The sequence below is a fragment of the Aythya marila genome (assembly GCF_965140915.1).
Source record: "Aythya marila genome assembly, chromosome: 3".
Classification (NCBI taxonomy): Eukaryota; Metazoa; Chordata; class Aves; order Anseriformes; family Anatidae; genus Aythya; species Aythya marila.
This window is the reverse complement of record NC_139044.1, coordinates 25,497,042-25,511,411: the sequence shown is the minus strand read 5'-3', so window position 1 is coordinate 25,511,411 and position 14,370 is coordinate 25,497,042. Positions and strand designations below refer to the sequence as shown.

General features: G+C 39.8%; 1 protein-coding gene across 1 annotated transcript in view; it reads left to right on the top strand.

The window, feature by feature from the left end:
• Positions 1-1,552: 1,552 nt before the first annotated feature.
• Positions 1,553-14,370, top strand: part of HEATR1 (HEAT repeat containing 1) — a 39,716-nt gene continuing 26,898 nt past the window's right edge. Inside the window, exons 1-15 of the mRNA XM_082757190.1 lie at positions 1,553-1,616; positions 1,744-1,912; positions 4,032-4,248; positions 5,199-5,340; positions 5,857-5,958; positions 6,542-6,682; positions 7,163-7,374; positions 8,580-8,713; positions 9,564-9,672; positions 10,047-10,157; positions 10,595-10,712; positions 11,911-12,018; positions 12,452-12,547; positions 13,644-13,732; positions 14,043-14,254. Coding sequence (XP_082613316.1) covers positions 1,771-1,912; positions 4,032-4,248; positions 5,199-5,340; positions 5,857-5,958; positions 6,542-6,682; positions 7,163-7,374; positions 8,580-8,713; positions 9,564-9,672; positions 10,047-10,157; positions 10,595-10,712; positions 11,911-12,018; positions 12,452-12,547; positions 13,644-13,732; positions 14,043-14,254 — 1,933 coding nt within the window. The 5' untranslated portion in view covers positions 1,553-1,616; positions 1,744-1,770. The remainder of the gene's footprint in view (positions 1,617-1,743; positions 1,913-4,031; positions 4,249-5,198; positions 5,341-5,856; positions 5,959-6,541; positions 6,683-7,162; positions 7,375-8,579; positions 8,714-9,563; positions 9,673-10,046; positions 10,158-10,594; positions 10,713-11,910; positions 12,019-12,451; positions 12,548-13,643; positions 13,733-14,042; positions 14,255-14,370) is intronic.

Here is a 14,370-nt window from a genome sequence, read left to right as displayed (position 1 = left end):
TTTGAACTATACTAAAAATAAGGTTGCAAAAGGCTTCATGAAGGAAAAAGATGCACAAAAGTCATGGGGAATTTGAACAAGTGCAATAAATTGGCATCTTGGTTTGCTTCACCCGTAGCAAGCTCATTTGCTAGATGGTCAGAATCTAGGCATTAGAACAATCAGAAAAATAGTAGTAATCCTCTAAATCAGTAAAATCCTCCAAATACCTTAACACTATTTTAATTGTGGTGGTATCAACCTTTAACAGCTAAGCAATTATCTTTACAACCAAATACCGTCAGAAGTAACACAAAAATATGTAGTTAATACACTCTCACTGACAAAGCACCAGTAAATATAACCAGGCACAAAACCAGATATCCTACTTTGTTTCCTCTCCCTGCTCCCGCTCCTACAAAGGTGTGCATACATTTAATTTAATAAAAGCATACTGTCTTGCTGAAATCAGTAGACACTTGTAATGGATAAATTTAAGCACATAAATAATTCTCTGCAAAACTAAATCTACATCCATTTTATTTTGTATTTCTACTGCACGCTAAATCACTGCCAAACAAGGCGGTTTTACTGGAAACAAATTTGTTATTTCTGTTGTAGCTATAAAGCTTCTTGACAATATATGGAATAATTGTACATATCTGGTGGTGGAATTGTTATATTTGACATCTTGCCCATCAGCTCATATTAACTGAAATTAGTTTTATTTCTGCTTTTTTCCAGGTTGCTCCTGGATCGCCAAAACCTACATTCTCTTTCTGGCTTCGTTCACTTGCTTCAAGGTGCAAAACACCATGGCCCTAAATGCAAACAGGTGGGTGACACCATACTCTTTAATCTTAGGAATTTGTTTGTAACCTGAAGGCAGCCAAACGTATGGAACTTCCACCCTCACAGATGCACCAAATCTGGCCAGACAAACCTCTGAGCAACTGATGGAATCACAGAATCATTACTGTTGGAAAAGACCTTCACGATCATCTGGTCCGGACTTCACCCTACCACCAATGTCACTCACTAAACCATGTCCCTCAGTGCCAGGTCCAACCTTTCCTTGAACACCTCCAGGATGGTGACTCCACCACCTCCCTGGGCAACCCATTCCAATGCCAACTTGCTCCATTCCAGCTTGCCTTGAGCTGGCCCTGCTCTGGGGCTAGACCAGGTGATTTTCAGAGAGCCCCTCCAGCCTACGTTACCCTGGGGTTCTGCTCTGGGACCTCACCCACATGCACCAAAGGAGCTTTCAGCACCTTTTAAAAGCTCAGGCTTAGAACCTGGATATAGAACAACCCCAGCTCTGCGCACCGTTACAGCGAGGGCATACCAGCCCTGCCCAAAGAGCTTCACACCCACACTGGCCAGCAAGACCCCCCTCTACCCCTCACAGCCACCGCACGCTGCCGTTAGTCACGCGCACGCGCCTCCAACGGCCGCCAACGGCAGCTCCCGGCACGCGCAGGGGGCGGGGTCACTCCACCCCTCCCGCGGGCGGGCAGACGGGCGAGGGGCGTGGCCCGGCCGGCGGGAGGCGGGGCTTCCTCTTCCGCTGCCGCCGCTGTTTCCGGGTTAGCGGCGCGCGGTGCGGCGCACGTGGGGGCCCGGCGCGCGGCCAGGTGGGCGCGGGGCGGCGGGACCGGGCTGGGGGGTGGGGGTCTCCATGGTAACCGCGGCCCGGCGGCCATTACGGGGCCGTTACGGGGCCGGTGTGAGCCGCGGCCTGCCGCCGTTGCCTCCCGTTAGGTGTCCGCGGAGGGGAGCGTCCGAGCCATGACGTCCCTGGCCGAGCAGCTGCGGCGGCTCGCCCTGCCGCAGAGCGACCCCAGCCTCCTGAGCCGCGCCGAGGCGGCGTCGCTGCTGTTCGACTGCAAGGAGGCGGCTGCCGTCGACAGGGACACCTTCTTCGCCATCGGTGAGCTGGGGGCTTCGCGCGGCTGGCGCGTTAAAAATCGGTTATCCGGACGGGCGGGGAGGGCGTGTCCTTAGCCACGGAGGGGCCAAAGGAGTCACTCAGGGTGTAGCTCAGGTAGGCAGCGTAGGGGGATGCTTGGACCAGGTGGTCTTGAGGGGCTTTTCCAACCGTAATGGTTCTGTGATCCTCCGGTTAGCAGCAGAATTGCGGGATGGGTCACGCTGGAGCACATCTCAGGGCCCGTGAGGTGACTGGGGACAGTCAGCGTGGTGTTACCGCAGATCAGTCACGCCTGCCTGGTACAGCAAGGAGTGAGCGGTGCTCGCCATTTATCTAGCCTTAGCAAGGCTTTTCACGCTGTCTCCCACAACATTTCTGTGACTAGTTTCAGACATTCCAGTCTGTACAGGAGGCAGCTACATGGGTGAAAAACTGGTTGGGTGATCCGGCTCAGGTATCCTGCAGCAGGACCCAGGGGAGTGCTGGGGGGCAGCAAGCTGTGTCTTGCTGGAAAAGATGGCCAGCAGCATTCCGAGCTGTGCTGTCACAGGTACACCTGGTGGCTTGAGGGGCATGATATTCCCTCTTCACTCAGTGCTTGTTAGGTGACTTCTAGAAGACTGTCCAGTTTTGCCTCCATCCCCAGCATAAGATGTTCGTCAAACTGGGGTGAGTTCATTGCAGAGGACACAAGGTACTAAAGGGCTGGAGAACTTGCCTGAAAAGGGGAGGAAGGATAATCTGGCTTAATTGTAGAGAAGAGAAGACTTTCATGGGTCTGCTAGCAGCCTGCAAATACCTATGAGGAGATGTTAATAAGATGGGTCATGTTCTTCAGAGAAATGCATGGCAGGAGAACAGGAGACAGTAAGTGTAAGTTAAAACAGCAGAGATTCAGCGTGGGTGTATCGAAAAGCCTTTTCATCACATCAAGCAGTTTAACAGGAGACTGCCATCCATCCTTCTGAAAATCACAACTGGATAATTCCATGGGCTACCTGGACTGATATGGGAGCTAGTATTGCTTTGAGCAGGGCCTTAGACTAGAGATCTCCCAAGGTCCCTTGCAACCTGAATTAATCTAGGATTTCATGAAAATGTACTGACACCCTACTCTTTGGTAACATTATGACCACAAATAATGGAAAATAGAAAAAGCCTTTTCTGTGTTGGCACATGTCAGGCCCCTTATGCGCATCAGTTCCCATTTTTGAATATATATTTACCCAAGAATGTGCTTTTTGCATAGCCTTCAATCTGTATAAACTCATGTAAAATAATGAAACAATTCTTATCATTCTGTATGGAATATTGTATTTTAATTTATTCAAAGAAGTACCTTTGCTTACTTCAGATATATAAAAATCATAGACTAGTTTTGCCTGGAAGGGACCTCTGAACGTCATCTGCTACTAGTCTGACTGATCAGAGGGTCAATTAGCTCAGGCTTATGTTTGACTGAGTTTGAGGATAGAGGTACTGTGGACTCTGATCCAGTGTTGGACCTCTGATCTGTGTTTGACCATCACTGTGTTAAAAAAAAAAAAAAAAAAATCCGTATATTGACGTGGAATTTCCTGTGTTCCAGCATGCATCTGTTCCCTCCAATCTGAATTTCTTTCAAGTGAGTAGTTAGACACTGGAACAGACTCTAACGAGGTGGTTGATACCTTTCCTTATTTAAGAGGATAGCAGTCCTAATGAAAAGTTTTAATTCTTAGTTATCCTCAAAGTAGTCAGACTACTGACCTCGATGATCTTCGTAGGTCCCTTCCAATTGGAATAACTGTCATCCTATTCTGTCCTTCCATTGTGCATCTCAGAGTCTGGCTCCATCTCCTTGATAACCTATGCTATGCCATTAAGTAGAAGCTGACAGCAGTAAGATTTGCTTTTGGTGATCTCATCTCATTTCAACCCAGTTCTCAGCCTTTACTTTGTATGTCATTTTTTAGTCCCCAGACCATCGTCACGGTCCTCTGCTGGATTCACATTTGTACATCAATGTTTTCCTTTAAGTGAAGAGCTCAAAATTGTACCCAGTGCCAGTGAGGACGTAGCTGGATAGGACTGGTAATTACAGCTGTTGCATTTAAAGCATTTTTTTTTTTCCCTGCAGGATGCACTGGATTAGAAGAGTTGATGGGGATTGACCCTTCTTTTGAAGTGTTCCAATCCAGCTTGTTTAGTCCCATGTCCAAAGGCCTGGAACGCAGTGTTCAGAGTAAAGCAGTAAATCAGCAGCTGAATCAGAATATTTCATTGTTCCTCATTCACCTGTCCCCCTACTTTATGCTTAAGCCAGCACAGAAGTGCCTTGAATGGCTTATTCACAGGTAATCCACTGAATATCATACATGTATAGATAAGGTTTCTAGAAATGCAAGAAATTTCTTTCCTTATAAGAATAATTTTTATAATTATACCACATCTTTCTGGAACAAAGGTTGAAAGGTTAAAATTATATATTTATATTTATAAAGATATCAATTTGGGCTTAGATTTTATGGGGCTGTGCATTATATGTGCCAATTATATTTTTGTCTTTTGAGAAATTTCCCTGAAAATTTTCAGTATACCATGATGATCTGTATAAATATTTGTTTACCAGGATTTCACTAAATTTGTACAGCTCTAACCATCTTACAGAGGACCTAGAGAGGCTTTTCTGTAATATGTTTTGAGATAATGTGCTGTGTAAAATAGCAAACTGTCAATATAAACTGTGAACTGTAAAACATGCCCTTGTTTTATATCAAGAGCTAAGTAGCCTTATTACAAGGTAATGTAAGAAGGTGTGAAGAAAAAATGAACCAAGTATTTTCAATAAGTGCTCTCGTCCTTATATAAATTGACCTATCCAGATACAGAAAGTGTAATGTTTCATATCATGAAACAGTGAGTGGGCAGTTGCTGTTGATACATTTTAATCGTGATTTCTTTTTAATATATTGTACAGAAATTTGTACTACATTATTGTAGATTTTGATTTCATATTAACAGTCTGTACAAAAGAAACTAAAGTTCTAGTTTATGTCAACTAGGGACCTAAAATCATTGAGAGAGAGGTAAAAAATTGTTTCTTTCCTGTCTTCCTACATATGGCTAGTGGCCTTTTTTTGGATTCTGGATGGGAAGCGGACCATATGTCTGCCTCAGTGTGATAGTCTTCTCTGGTCTTGCTTAAAAGGAAGCAAACCAGGTGTTCTGAGAAGAACATGGCTGAGTCTTTGTTTTGACCTTCAAGTAAATTTTTAACTGTATGTATTTATTTGTTTCTATTTAGATTTCACATCCACCTCTACAATCAAGATAGTTTGATTGGTTGTGTTCTGCCATATCATGAGACTAAACTATTTGTGAGAGTTATTCAGCTTTTAAATATAAAAAGCCCAACTCATAAATGGCACTGGCTGGATCCAATAAGGGTAAAGTACTTAAAAGATGCAAGTTGGGAGCAACATGAGGAACTTTATTAATAATATCCTGACTCTGTTAGTAGATCTCTGAATATGGTCCACCTGTTCGTGTGGTTGCTTGTAGGATTGTACAGAAATATCTAATTGCAAGAATGGAGCTTGAACTCCCACCTGTTGTTTCTGCTATCTTTCTTTAAATACAATGATAAAAAGCTTCAATCATAATTACTTTTGTTTTGACGAAGTTAGTGTGTGCTTTTAAGGTCTAAGTATTTGCAACTGCTAGGAAGTATGTCAATTACTAAAATATTTGTTTATTTGAATATACATTATACGTAATGCTATTCAGCATCTGTCTTAATGTAAAAATTCCAGAGAGGTGTATGGGTTTCTATTACTTATTTTCAATTTCAATGGTGTTAACCAATTGGTAGGCTTAATTTAAAGAGGTAAATGCTAATATTTACTTTGGGAGCTTTGCTTTATCCTAGAGTGTGCTAATTTTACTCTCTTTATCATGGAAAGAAACCTGGCGTCCCGCTGGCAAGGGGTACTCTCATTACACACTGCTACAAAGACCTGGATTTCATGGATTTCATCTGTAGACTGGTGGCAAAATCAGTGAAGGTTGTTTTTTTCATTCTAGAACGTTAGTGTGTTGTCACTTGTTTGTTCCCATCTTTCTTTATGTACAGTATTATGCCATTTACTAATATTTTGATTCATATATCATATAGTAAAAGGACTCATTTACTGGCAAGCCATATGAACATGTCTTATTATTTACATAGATTACAATTTGTAAAAATTCAGGTGAGAAGTAGCAGAGAACCACTAAGCCAGGACAAAACAGTTTGGCACTACTGTATTACTTAAAGATACTGTGCTGTTTAAAAGTACTTCATTGTCTTAATTGCTTTTATAAACTCATTTGTCCTACTGGTTTGTAACTTTGAATTTTGATATCTCTTTTGGGGATTGTCATGGATGTTTTAAATGTATGATTTCAAATATTAATGAGAATTTAAAAGGGGAAGGGGACAGTAAACTGGCAAAGTTTTCTGCTGGGGGAGGTGATGCCTTTGGTTGCATCAACAGGAGTTAGTGGAACTTGCATGCTGGATTTCTGAGATCATACTCTTTTTTGGGAAACGATATGAGTGTTTCCACTTTTTCTGATATCTCAACAACTTCATCTTCTCTTATCCAGGTCTTCTCCGAGTTACCTGGCAACTCTGCTCAATTGAGAGTTCTTCTTGCATTTTATGCTTCCACCATTGTATCAGCTCTTGGAGCCGCAGAGAATATAACAGACAGCATAGTCTCCATGCTGCTCCCTTACATCCAAAAGGTACCTGAAGTTTTATTTTCCTACTTGTGTGATGAACTGTACTGTGTTCTGCCATCATGCTTTCTGCAGCTAACTGTTGGGAGGGTTTGAAGCGTTAGGCACATGAAGGTCCATGACTAATAATGCTTTCTCATGCCTTTAAAGAGCACTTTTAAGAACTTTATTTCCTGCTCTGCATGAAGAATGAAACTGTGAGAAATAGATACACAATTTGACTGAGCCTCTTTGGTTTAGAAACTTAGTGTGCTAAACAATGAGGAAATGGAGTTAGAGTAATCAACCTGCTTTAATATTACCTATTTGCGCCAGCATGTGGGATCGCTGCTCTGTTAAAAAGCAGAGAACTTAACACCTCGAGAAAAAGCTGGTGTAATTGCATGGATGTCAAGATGAAAATGATATGTATGTTAATTTACCTTTTTTTTTTAAAAAAAAAAAAATTTGCATGTGTCAAAATTACAACTTTTTCTCTTTTACTAGGGCTTGAAATCCTCTATACAGGACTACAGAGCTGCAACATACATGATAATCTGCCAGATGACAGTGAAAGTGACAGTGGAGATCTCCTTGGTGCATTCCTTGATGTTGCAGATAAGCAAAACGTTATCTAAAGTGCCCTCATTAGCCAGGGAAGGGGTAGCATGTTTGAACCTACTTCTACAAACTCAGGAAGGAGACAATCTTGGGAAAAAGTAAGTCTACATGAACTGAGTTTCCTCCTTTTAAAAGCTCAAGCTGCACTTTGATAGTATGAATGTTTTCATCCTTCTCATTAAAAGGAAACCTCCCTATCAGAATTGTTGATAGTGTGTCAAAGGGTTCAGAGGTTTATTTGGCTTGCTTTGAAAATTTTTGTGGCCGCTACAGCTGAGGAGTCTCAGTCGTATGAGTTTGTCATTTGGTCCCCCTCCTGCCACTTCCCTCAGTAAGGGATTGCTGTCCATGTGCAAAACTGAAGCCTGTCAGAAAGAGACTTCCTTGAAGGTGGGAGTCTTGGAAAAGAAATTAGCATAATAATTGTAGTGCAAATTTGGGGTTATTTAAAGAGCTTGGAAAAAAAGTAGTTTTGCCCCTTCCATGGAAGAACTTTTAAGTTAATATCATCTTACAGCTGAAGTGCTTCTATAGCACTACTGCTTTGGTCCTAGAAGTCTTGTATTCTTCTGGATGTCCATGTGGTATTTCATTTCTTTCAGTCTTGTTTGCCCCGCAACAGTTAGTGCTGTTGCATGCAGCTGAACATGGTGATTGGAATCCTGCATGCTACAAGGAGTTTGGTTGCTGGTAGAAAAATTAACATGGGTATTCCAGTAGAATAAGTCTCTGCTGGGATAAACACAGCAATTACCTTCCAGATATTTGGAAGCAGTCTTTGAAGAGGAAAACAGGTTAAAAACAAAGGTGCAGGAAGCTAAGAACAGGCATGCTTCTTGTATCATGCTGCATCCAGGCAGGTGGATATAAAGGGAGACAAGATGAGAGGAACTTATTAGTAGGAAGCAATTTACTTCTCTCTGAGGATCTCCTGTCATTAAGCTTGTACTTCTCTTCCCTTCTTTTCACTCTATGCAATGTGAGGATCTCTCTTCATGCAATCCATACAATTACTTTATCTCATACAACCAACTTCTCAAAAGCATAAAGATATTCACTGTGCCTTTGCAGCAGCTGTGCTCAGTGTGACTGGCAGCTCTGTTTTCTTCTTGGGCGTTAAATGCGCCAGTAAAACTGGCAACAAGAAAGTGGTATCCTTTCAGTCTTTGCAGCATTTACTTATATTGAGGCTGTTACCCAGTACTGAAAATTGAATCCTTAGGATATTTTGCAAGTATTGGTAACCCAGATGAGCTTACATTTGTTTTTTTTGTTCCTTTTTTTTCCCTGTCCTGTTGTGCAGGCCGTTTAATTATCTGTGCGACAACCCAGAACTGGTAACGCTTTTGCAAGGCCTTTCAGAAGGCTATGATATCTCTCCTCTTCTGCGTTACTTGTTGCCTCACCTTGTTTGCAGTATCATGAAATATGATGCAGGTAAGTTGGCACATATATTTAAAACTTTGAGTCTTATAGACAGAGAGCTATGCTAAATGTCTTAGCTGTGCTGTTTTCATTTTGTTTCTGCTCTTAAAACTGTACCAATACACATGAAGATGTGGTTGAGCTTCAGTGTGTGTTGCTTTTTGTTTTTCAATGTTCTATGGAGGATGCTATTTTAGGCATTGTTATACCTATGTCACTTTGATTTAGATGTTGATTTTCAATATGCAGCAGTAACTTAATTTTGATATACTACATTTCTTACTCTTAGAGAAGTACTGTAATATTGCAAAGTCCATGATTTGAGTCCATACATAAATCAATTTTAGGTAGATTACATGTAATGCATATATAGTTTAAGTGGTAGAGATCTGTGTTTACCCAGTAAATTAAATGTGCCTGGAAATGTTCGTGGATAACAAGGCTGACTGGTATGCAAGGTATGACTGGTATGTGTCTGTACCATCAAGTCTGCTTGTGCTGTGGACTGTTTTAACTGCCAAATCATGGTTGGGAAAGCTCTTTAGTTGAAAGCGTCGAGATTGACACCAAGGAGTGCTCTAGCAAGTTGCTGGCATAGGTTTGGTAGCAGATCTGGAACACTCCATAGCATACTTGAGTTTATTGACAGCAATGCAGCCTTTGGCACTTCAGTGACGTTGGTGTAATGCATTGCTAGAAGCACACTGAGAGTGTATGTGAGTTATCAGTGAACATTGTTGTCTTCAAGTTGTGTGCTTGGCTCATCAGATGATGCTGCCTGTACCAGCTACTGGTTTTAGTCAGGATGGGGAGGTTATGTTCAAGCTATTGTTCATCTGCTATTATTACTCATTCTTCTTAGAGGAACAAGAAGAATCTGAGGAGAGAGATGATCATATTTACATCAGACATCTTGAAGCTATTCTTCAGAGTATACCACTGGAAAAAGATTTAGATCACCTATTGGCTTCGTGAGTTAACATAGATCTGTTTTTGTTTTTTCTGCAGTACTTCAGTCATTTCTGGTTTAATAACAATGAATTGCTGACAATCCTGACAATGCTGTTACCATTATATGAGCATCCCTTTTAGTGTCATGTTTATTTGGGTTTACAAATTAACTCCAAACTTAGGTATTGAAACTGAAATGTTCACTAATCCGAAAGAGTCACGATTTTAGCACTTGTGGGAATATTTATGGGACAGAGTGAAACATAAGGCCAGGAGCAAATCTGCAATAAGTAATGCATATTAATTCTATCCTGTTCAGCAGTATGTTTTATAACATTTATGAAAACTGGTTTGACCTAAAAATGGTGGCTTTTTCTTTTATTTGTAATTTTAGCAAATTTCTTGAAGGGTTTATCTCCTATGGTTCAGAGATTGAATCTAATCCCACCAAAATGGATGCAATCAGTCAAAAGCTGCTTCCTCTTATCAGACTTCTTGAGAGAAAGTAAGTTCCATTTTCCTATGACATATATACAGCCTGTAGGCTGATAAGGTCAGCTATGATCTTGGTTTATTGCGTGTCATAACCACAATAATCTTGCTGAAAAAATACAGTAGAAGTAACTGACTCTTAATTTTTGTCTAAATTTTATTTTGCTGATCTAACTTTGTTTTGTCAACACTGTCATACCTGGGCACAGGCCTACTGGCTTTGCATGGCTTCTTGCTGTTTGACGTTACCTTTTCTGCTCATTATTTACCCTAGTGGGCTGCATGTCATCTGAGTTAAGACATAAAGACTGATTGCCTTTGCAAAGCTTCTTAAAATAGCTGGTTCAGAAAAGTGCATTCAGCTTCCTTGTATTTCCTTGTATTTCTCTCGGAAATACTTGCTCTTCTATAATGCTCTGTGGAAAATGTTGGAGTTTTGTCTGTTGGCAGGTATCCTAAAGCATTAGATGCTGTGTTGGAGGAGCATCTGGAAGGTGCTACAGATCAGGCTGACCAAAATCTTTTTCATCAATTTATTTCTCTGTCACAAAGCTGTGGCAAATACAAGGTAGGTGGAAGCTTAATTCCTGATCCTAGTTCTTACCTGGTTATACTAACAGAAGGTTGATGTGCCAAAGGTCTGCTCTCTGTTCCTTCCTCTCCCTCTACCTCCTCCACCTGTCCACCCCCTCCTCCCCCCCCCCCAAAAAAAAAAAAAAGCAAAAAAAAAAACACTTAAGTGCAATGATGAGTTGATCAAAAATGTGATAAAACCAGAAGCTATCAGATCTTTTAAGTTCATGTTTATTATGAGCAGTCACGGGTGTGAGTTTTTCTCATCATTAAAATTTACGCACTTCCACCTGCACCTGATTGCTCTTATGGTAACTTTTTTCCTTATGAACGTGGCCAGTGCACAGAGTGTACTGTTTGATAACAATGTGGTGCTGCCCATCAAGGTCTGATCTTACTTAAAGAGCTTGTCAGTGCCATGCAAGTCTGTTTGGGGTAAGCTGACAAACATTAACAGAGTTAAGAGAAGGTTGTTGTGTTGTTTTTATGAATGCTTACAGTGAGTAAGGTGGAAGAATATAGTGTTCAGAGTTCTGCGCAGTTTCTGAAGAGTAAGTCAAACTCAGAGAAACAGAATAAGCACTAGTGCAACAAATTAGTTTAAGGATTTTTTGAGTTATTTTATATCACTAAGAGGTGGTTAGTATTGTGAGAGAGACTGAAATCACTTAGGAAAAGATGGTAACCTATATAATGAAGAACTTTGTGAATTTTTGTACTGATTTCCTGAAGGCATGGATTCTGTGACTGAGTAGCAAGTGGGTTAAGAGAGAAACAGAAAAAAGGCATGCAGAATGAAGCCATGTGACTTTCTTCTAGCCTTTAACGTTCAAAAGATAAGTGCAGGCAATTGTACTGGCAGGGGTACCTTTTTAACAGTTTCTATCTATGGTCTGTCACATTGACATTGTCACCAGAGCTTTCTCAGAATCCTTAGATAAGTGTAACGTTTTTCTAGGACGGAAAGGTATCTGTGCTTTACTGTACTTTTCAAGTCGTGTTCCAAAAACTGTCTGCCAAAGTGAGGAAGAACAAATTTGAAACTGTTATACAACATCTTTGTCCTGCTGTTGACACTTTTTTGGTCAAGGTTTCTCATCTGAAAAAATGCTGAAAGAATCTCTTCCAGTACCCTGACATATACTTAAAGTATTTTTAACATGTGGTGAGTGACTCTGAAATCTGTATTTCAGTTTCTGGAAGACTCTGATACCTCCCTTCTGCTTAGTTTGAATCATCCTCAGCCAGCTGTGCGAGTCCTGGCTCTTCAGCATTTGAAAGATGTTATCAAAACATCAAAGGTTTGTGTCCTGAATCTCTCACTTACAGAATGTACTTAGCGTATGAAATCTTCTAAAAGTTGTTTGACAGAAATATCAGTTGAAGATAAGTGATACGTAAAACTATTCAGAAATGTCATTTTGACAGTTTTTCATGGTGATTTCAGGAGGTTCCTGTCAGCATTGCAGCATTGTCCCTTGTTCTGGAGTCTGGATGTAGTTCTTTTTTACTAAGCTGCTTGTAGACTAAAACCAAATCTAGGTTAATGGTTATTTTTATTTTTACTTTTATTGTTGAAAGTTAGACTGTTATTATTGTGGTTCAATTTCAATAATTTTACCACTTGTACTAGGATTCAAATATTTCATTATAGCCTATAAATTGTGCTAAAAACCTTTTTTTTTTTTTTTTTTTTTTTTTTGTTCCGTTTCTTTTTTCTCTGATTTTCTTCAGGAAGGCTTTGATCAGTCTTTCATAGAAGAATCAATTTTTGAGCGCCTCAAGGATGACAACAGAGATGTTGTGATGTCTGCTTTCAGTGCTTTGGAGGTAGGTGTATTTCTTTTGATAAGTCAGGTGAGGTTTTTATCTGGTTCTGAATATGTGTCTGGAATGTATTCTTTTTAATTGCTTTTCTATTTATCTCTTTGGTATATAGCTTTTGTCCTTTATTGTTCTTCTTGTACTCCTCTCTTTGTTGTATGGTTTTGTTGGCTTTTGTCCTTTAACAGGATGAAGTAGCACAAATTAGGAGGCTATTGTTTACCTGTCACAGGTACCCCTCTACTGCAACTTTCTGTTTCCTCATCTTTCCCAAAGTGTCTGTAGTTAGCCTGATTTTATTTATATGTTGTTTAGTAGATACTAAAGCATATTTTAAGCTTTGATTATAAAGTGTGCCTTCTGATTATCCTGTATATATCTCTGTAAAAATGATAGCCATGTCATCTGCCTTTTGTGTGGAAAATGGTGCAATGACAAGTCATTACACTAGTGAGAAGTGCTCAGCTGAGTTTTTCCATATGGGAGTCATTTGATCAGTTCATAGTAGCCAAGTTCTAAACGCCAGCTCGGGTTTATTGGATGGGACTCTGGTATGCATTGTACTGATTGTTTCCAACTAGGGTAACGGTCTGTCTTCATTGCTTCTGCTAGTAGTAGTGGAGAATATTATTAGCAGTAATATAATTGGTCTTGTGTGTTCATTCATTCTCAATCACTAAAAGATAGCAATCGAAGCATTTGAGTGATTATCTTTAAACTTCAGTGTCTTTTGTTGATGTGCCTTTTATTTTTGTAATACAGATGCTGCATAAAGTGAAAGCAATTGTTACTCAATTACCAAGTGTTTTGCTTTTTGTGTGTTTATCAATTTTACAAAGTATTTCTGCATTCAATAAATTCTTTGTACATTAGATTTCAAGGGAGCACACTGGGCAGTCTTATAACATTTGTTTACCCCAATGATATTTTTATTGTGTAATCATCAACAAAATGATGATTATTTAGTTATTATTAAGAGTTCAATTAGTGTTGTTTGATCCATGTTTCTTCTTGATATAATAAATACATTTTCCACTGTGAAGAGTAATTTATTTTTTTTATCTTATTATACTTACATTTCTCTCTCTTGATTACTTTCCAGATTTTCAGGAAACAAGTCAATCCAGAAGTGGTGGTATCAAGTCTTTTGAATATTTTCCAGAGAGCTGATCTTTCAAAGGATGGAAAGTGGTATGTTTCTGTCTTTTTTTTCAGACTACTTTTTCTCTGCATAAATGAAATTCAAAAGTAACTCCCAATAATATTTCAAAAACTATTTTTTCACTTTAAATACTTTTTCTTAGGTTGTATATATATGCTGAGTTATAGGAGAAATTTTCATTATTTGTGTACCATTTCCAGTGAGTTCCCTATTTGTTCTCAATGCTACTTGAATTCTGGAGGGGAAAAAGTAAACCATGGAAAATGGAGAAAAAAACAAAGACATGTAGCAGACATGCTAGAGCAATGATTTATCAAGATCACTTTTTTTCTTTTTTAGGTACAAGGTTCTGGAGCGAGCAGTAGAGATTTTAGTCAAAGAGGAGATTTTGAAAGAGAAAAAGGAACTACTGGATGAAGTGGTAATGCAGTTGTTACCGTTTATGGTAATCACTAATGCCAATTCAAAATCTTCAGAATGGAAAATGGCCATTTGTCTGTCAGAATCTGATCTCTGCTCCTTACACCCTTTACTGAAAGGCTGGCCAGAAGGTAATGTATTAATTGTACCTAATTTGATGACATTAAGTTATGACAATGTAGCACTTCATGCTTACTGAACCTTAACAGTAATTGAGAGAGTGGCTGTCATTAATAAGCTATTATAC